Source organism: Notolepis coatsorum (genome assembly GCF_963971535.1).
Source record: "Notolepis coatsorum genome assembly, chromosome: 11".
NCBI lineage: Eukaryota > Metazoa > Chordata > Actinopteri > Aulopiformes > Paralepididae > Notolepis > Notolepis coatsorum.
This window is the reverse complement of record NC_140175.1, coordinates 27,054,316-27,059,315: the sequence shown is the minus strand read 5'-3', so window position 1 is coordinate 27,059,315 and position 5,000 is coordinate 27,054,316. Positions and strand designations below refer to the sequence as shown.

The 5,000-nt window shown below is 48.3% G+C and overlaps 1 protein-coding gene across 1 annotated transcript in view; it reads right to left on the bottom strand.

Annotated features, from left to right (window-relative positions):
* The window catches only part of LOC311237065 (voltage-dependent N-type calcium channel subunit alpha-1B-like), a gene marked incomplete at both ends in the record, with an annotated part of 92,625 nt that overhangs the window by 18,624 nt on the left and 69,001 nt on the right, over positions 1 to 5,000 (bottom strand). The window contains 3 exons of the mRNA XM_084324873.1: positions 24 to 150; positions 2,805 to 3,013; positions 3,644 to 4,516. Coding sequence (XP_084180999.1) covers positions 24 to 150; positions 2,805 to 3,013; positions 3,644 to 4,516 — 1,209 coding nt within the window. The remainder of the gene's footprint in view (positions 1 to 23; positions 151 to 2,804; positions 3,014 to 3,643; positions 4,517 to 5,000) is intronic.

Sequence of the window (5,000 nt, the reverse complement as noted above, 5' to 3'; positions counted from 1 at the left end):
GAACATGGAGCTGTGTGACTTACGGGTTTGTCTGTCCGAAGACGAACATGGAGCTGTAGGGCAGGATCTGTTTGGGGCCGTTAGCCGCCTGCTCCTCCAGCTGCTTCTTCTCCTCACTCGCCAGCAGGTTGTCACAGTCTATGTTGTTCACTGGCACACACACAGAACATATCACTTATACATGTATAACTGCATGCATTGCATACTAGGGCTGTCCCCGACTAAGGATTTGTATAGTCGACTTTGATTGGCCAAAATTTGCCGATAGTCGACTGGTTAAAGATTTTAATTATATATATATTTTTTTATCATTCCATTTGGGCTGTGGGGGGTGCTTAATGTCTGAAGGAGTCCACTGAAATATTCTTGTCCTCTGCGAAAGCATGCAATTGGTCCACTGATGGATAGTCTAGTGACTCTAGCGTGTTCATTAGATGGGTGAAATCCTCTTTCAGTGCCTCTGTGCCCGTTTCTTAGGCAGTTAGCCTCTCTGGTATGCGCACCATAAGCGTTAGCCACGCTTCTAGGCCTCTTTGCTTTTGGAAAGAATGATTAAAAAAAGAAATATTATATATATATAATATTTTTTTTTTTATATATATCATAGCACCTGAGGAAGCGATAGCGAAACGCTTTGTGCAACAATAAAAAAGCAAAAACCAGTCCTGTGGAGTGTGCGGTCCCTTCTTTCCCTTGAAGGTATTCTCCTTTTAGTTTATATATCACTCTTGCGCTGACCTGCACCTCCAGTCGGGGTCCAACCAGATGTGCACAAGTCTTATTTAAGTTTAATATATATATATATATATATATATATATATATATATATATATATATATATATATATATATATATATATATATATATATATATATATATATAAATTGCATTCGACTAAGAGGTTGGCAGTCAACTACGGCTGCTTTCGATCGATTAGTCGACTATTCGACTAATCGGGGTCAGCCCTAATGCATGCACATTTACGGTGAGTTGCCTGGTTCTCGCTCCGTGGTCGGGGTATTGTACTGGCTGTAATTCGATTGTGGTACAGGGCTGGAGTAGCCCATTTCACAAGACTCAGGATTACATATACAATAGTCAGTCATTTCCCTGAGTGCGGTTCATATTGAATTTCATACACAGTAGCAACCTTGCCAACCCTGCCCTCGGTGGTAATGTATAATTGTATGCATTGTTAAACTGTTTTGTATGCAAACGCCTGTGCACTGAGTGTGTGGTTCACCTTGTACTGGGTTCCTATTGCGCAGACCCCCCTCCCCAAAGTGAGTTTCCATAATTGCGTATTATGTGTATAATATTATGGCAGGGTAAACGTAACATCACTCCACAAAAACATTGTAAACTGGTGTTAAATGTACTCATAGAGTTAAATACACACTGGGCCTCATTTATCAAAATGTCCTTTTACTTTATCCTAAATTATTTCATACAACCATTTAGGGGTGGATGGTATAAACGGTATACGGTATAAACGGTATGAATTTGTGCTACGGTATGGATTTTGACTATACCTTCATACCTTGTGACCGGTAGACTAGAGCAGCTAGTCACAGCAGTAGCAATGACGTTAACGTTACTTGACGATTCACTCTACGTTTGCAGTGGTCGTTGCATAGTGTTTAATTGTACTCGTTTTTATCCACTTGCTCACAGACCTTGCCTTATAGTTTTGACATTTCAATTTGGCTAAGGAGGCTGAGAGGAGACTTGCTTTAGCGCAGCAACGGGCTAACGTTAGCCGCTAAGCTTACGTTTTAACGTGACTCCGTGGCACCAGTTCCATTAGTGAGGAAAGGGGGGGGGGTATTGGCTTGACAATAGAGGTTCAAAGATCACATTTATTGGCTATTTGTTTCTTTATATCGCTTTATCCATCAGGCTGCTCCCGTTTCCAACTCTGTGTTGACAATGACATCCTTGTGTGACATCATCAACTACGGCAACTTAGGACGCTCAAACCTCAAACTCAAACCTATTACATCCCGCTCTCTCGCTCTCTCTCTCTACGTTGTCAAACATGTACACTGAAGTTAAGTTATGTTGGAGTTTTATTGTGTTTGAGGGAAAGAAACCTCCTTTCCTGCTGTAGTTTTTTTTTTCACTTTGTGCCGCTTGATTTTATTGTATTTCATGAAAAAAGTGTTTTTCAGAGATGGAAGTAACTTGAGAAATGGTTTTGCATTTTTCTATTGCATTTCTGCACAATAAATGTTCTTAAAATACCTCTAGGTACCTACTAGGTGAAATATGTCCTACTGACTGGGTATATAAATGTCAGTACTGACTGGGTATATAAATCCATCCAGTCCGGTACTACCAGACTGACCAACAGCCTCTATCCACGGGCTGTCAGGCTGCTCAACGATCAACATCAACTTGCCCCCCCCCCCTCCTCGCACCCCCCATCCCCGGTGACATAACTCCCACTTCTACATTACAACAATAAACTGTGAACCGGACTTGCATTGCTGCACTATACACTATTCCACCCATTGCAAGCCAACGCCCCCCCCTCCATCCATTAACTCAACTGGACTGTCACTGTATTATTTATTTGCACTAGCACTATTGCACTTGGGACATTGATGTTATATTATTATTATTATTATTGAGGACATTGGGAAATTGATATTATATTATTATTATTATTGATATTATTATTTTGCACATGCTATATTCAGTATGTTTGTATGCCAGTGGTGATGCTCTGAACAAAATTTCGTTGCACCAACAATGACAATAAAGACTCTATTCTATCCTCTATTCTAAATGTCAGTACTGACTGGGGATGGTGGTGGTGTCTCCTGGCGGTCCGGTGATGGTGACGGGGATGTGGACGGTGTTGCTGTTCAGGCCGGCCTGACTGGCCCGGGTGGAGTTCCTCTGGTTGTCCGCGTCCTCCTGCTTCTCCCCGGGCCTCAGGCCTCCTGCCGAAGGCTGCTGCATGGGACTAGAGGCCGGGCCGTCCTCCTCCCCATCCACCTGTCTGTCCCTGGGAAGTCATGCAGTTTCATAATAAAACACAAGATACTTGTGCCATAATGATAAGGATAAGTGTTCAATGAAGAAACCCAATCCCCTTGCCAAACATCTATCCTGTGTGTGTGTGCGTGTGTGCGTTCGTGCGTGCGTGCGTGCGTGCGTGCATGTGTGCGTGCGTGCGTGTGTGTGTGTGTGTGTGCGTGCGTGCGTGCGTGCGTGCGTGTGTGTGTGGGTGGCAGGGGGGGGTACAAGGGTAAGGGATGTAGGGTAAGGGGTGTAGGGGTATAGGGAATAGGATACAAACCCGGTTTAGGGTAAGTGGTGCAGTGGGTGCAGCAGGAGGAAATGGTTCAAATGAGAGCTCCAGGTATTGACCATGCTGACGCTACATCCCCTACCACCACATGGCCCCCCACAGTGGCCGGCCACCACAACCCAACGTGTAGATAGATATAGGCAGCAAGAGCCATAGCGTATCACCAGGGTTATCAAGTGGGCACCTCCCCCCTTCACTGGGTGTACGCTATGTTCAGACAAGATGTACGCTGTATGTTCATCGGTCCTCTTATCTATAGCATCTACATGTGGGCTGTGGTGTGTTGTTCGAGTGGATGTCTCTCGTTAATGCAGTAGTTCTGACCTGATGTGTCCCGAGGCTTTAGCTGCGTCCTTGTCTCCGCTCTCCTCCCCGTCCAGAGTGGACTGGGCTCTGACCATGCGGGAGCGGTGCCTCCTCCTCTCTCCGTTACTCTCCCCACCTCCTCCTCCTCCTCCTCCTCCTCCTCCTCCTCCTCCTCCTCCTCCTCCCTCCCTGTGTCCTCTCCCCCTGCGCTCCCCCCGCGCCCCGTTGGCCAGCAGGGCTCCGTTGTCGTCTCTCGCCGTCTGCCGGTGAGCGTGGTGATGCCGGTGTTCCCTCTCCTCCTCCCCCGCGCCGTTCGCCGACGCCGCCTCCTCCGGGGAGCCGCCCCCGTGGTGATGGCGTCTGTGTCCCCCCTGCCCATCGTCCCGGCTGTGGCTCCTCTCCCCCTTGCTGCCCTCCTTGGTGGCCCGCTGGCCGCCGTCGGGGTGGTTATCCCTGCCGCGGCTGTGGTGCGTGTGGTGCCTGCCGCCCCCCCCGCGGCCCTCCCCCCCCGCCTCCCCGTTGCTCTCCCCGTTGTTCCTGTCCCGGTGGCGGTGGTGTTTGCGGAGGTGGGCGGCGTGGTGGTGAGGGTCTCCCGCCGCCGCGTCCGGCCTGCTGGGTTCTTCTCCCGCCTCCTCCTCCCCCCCGTCGCCTCCCTCGGGGGGCCGGGGCTTGTTGTCCCCGTTGTTGGCGGCCTCCACCACGAGGGGCCGGTCCAGGTGGGTCATCATGTCGGGCCTCAGGTGGAGGGCGGAGGAGACGCGGAGGCGCTCCTCGGGGTCCAGCTCGTTGAACAGAGCCTCGCTGCTGGCCCGCAGGTTGTGTCGCCGCAGCTGATTGGTCCTCTGCTCCCACACAGACATGATGGACTTGGCAGAGCGCTGTTGTTCCTTACTACACACCGCACGCACACACGCACACACGCACGCACACACAGACGCACACACAGGCGCACACACACAAACACACACACACACACAGGGATCACATACACAGACAGTATACACGAGACAAGGGTAAGATTAACAGTGAGAGGAGGTGCATTCTATCTTTTTTTTCCCCTTCTCACAACTTTGATGCTGACATTTAAACGGCTGAGTTTAAATAATCATCATCGTCCATATCATCCGTCGTACAACCATCTTCTGTTGACAAAGGTCTTAGACGTTGGACTTATCTTTATCTTTAATTTTTGTAATCATTATTATTATGTATTTATTTATTTATTTATTGACGTATCTATTTGTTTTCAAATCACATATCATCAATTCTCTAGTCCCAATAAGGCAGCAGACACAAGATGGTCTTCAAGGATGCGGAAAAACACAGATGGTCACCATGGTAACCTCGTCGTTTACCATGCTTGGGTGTCAACATG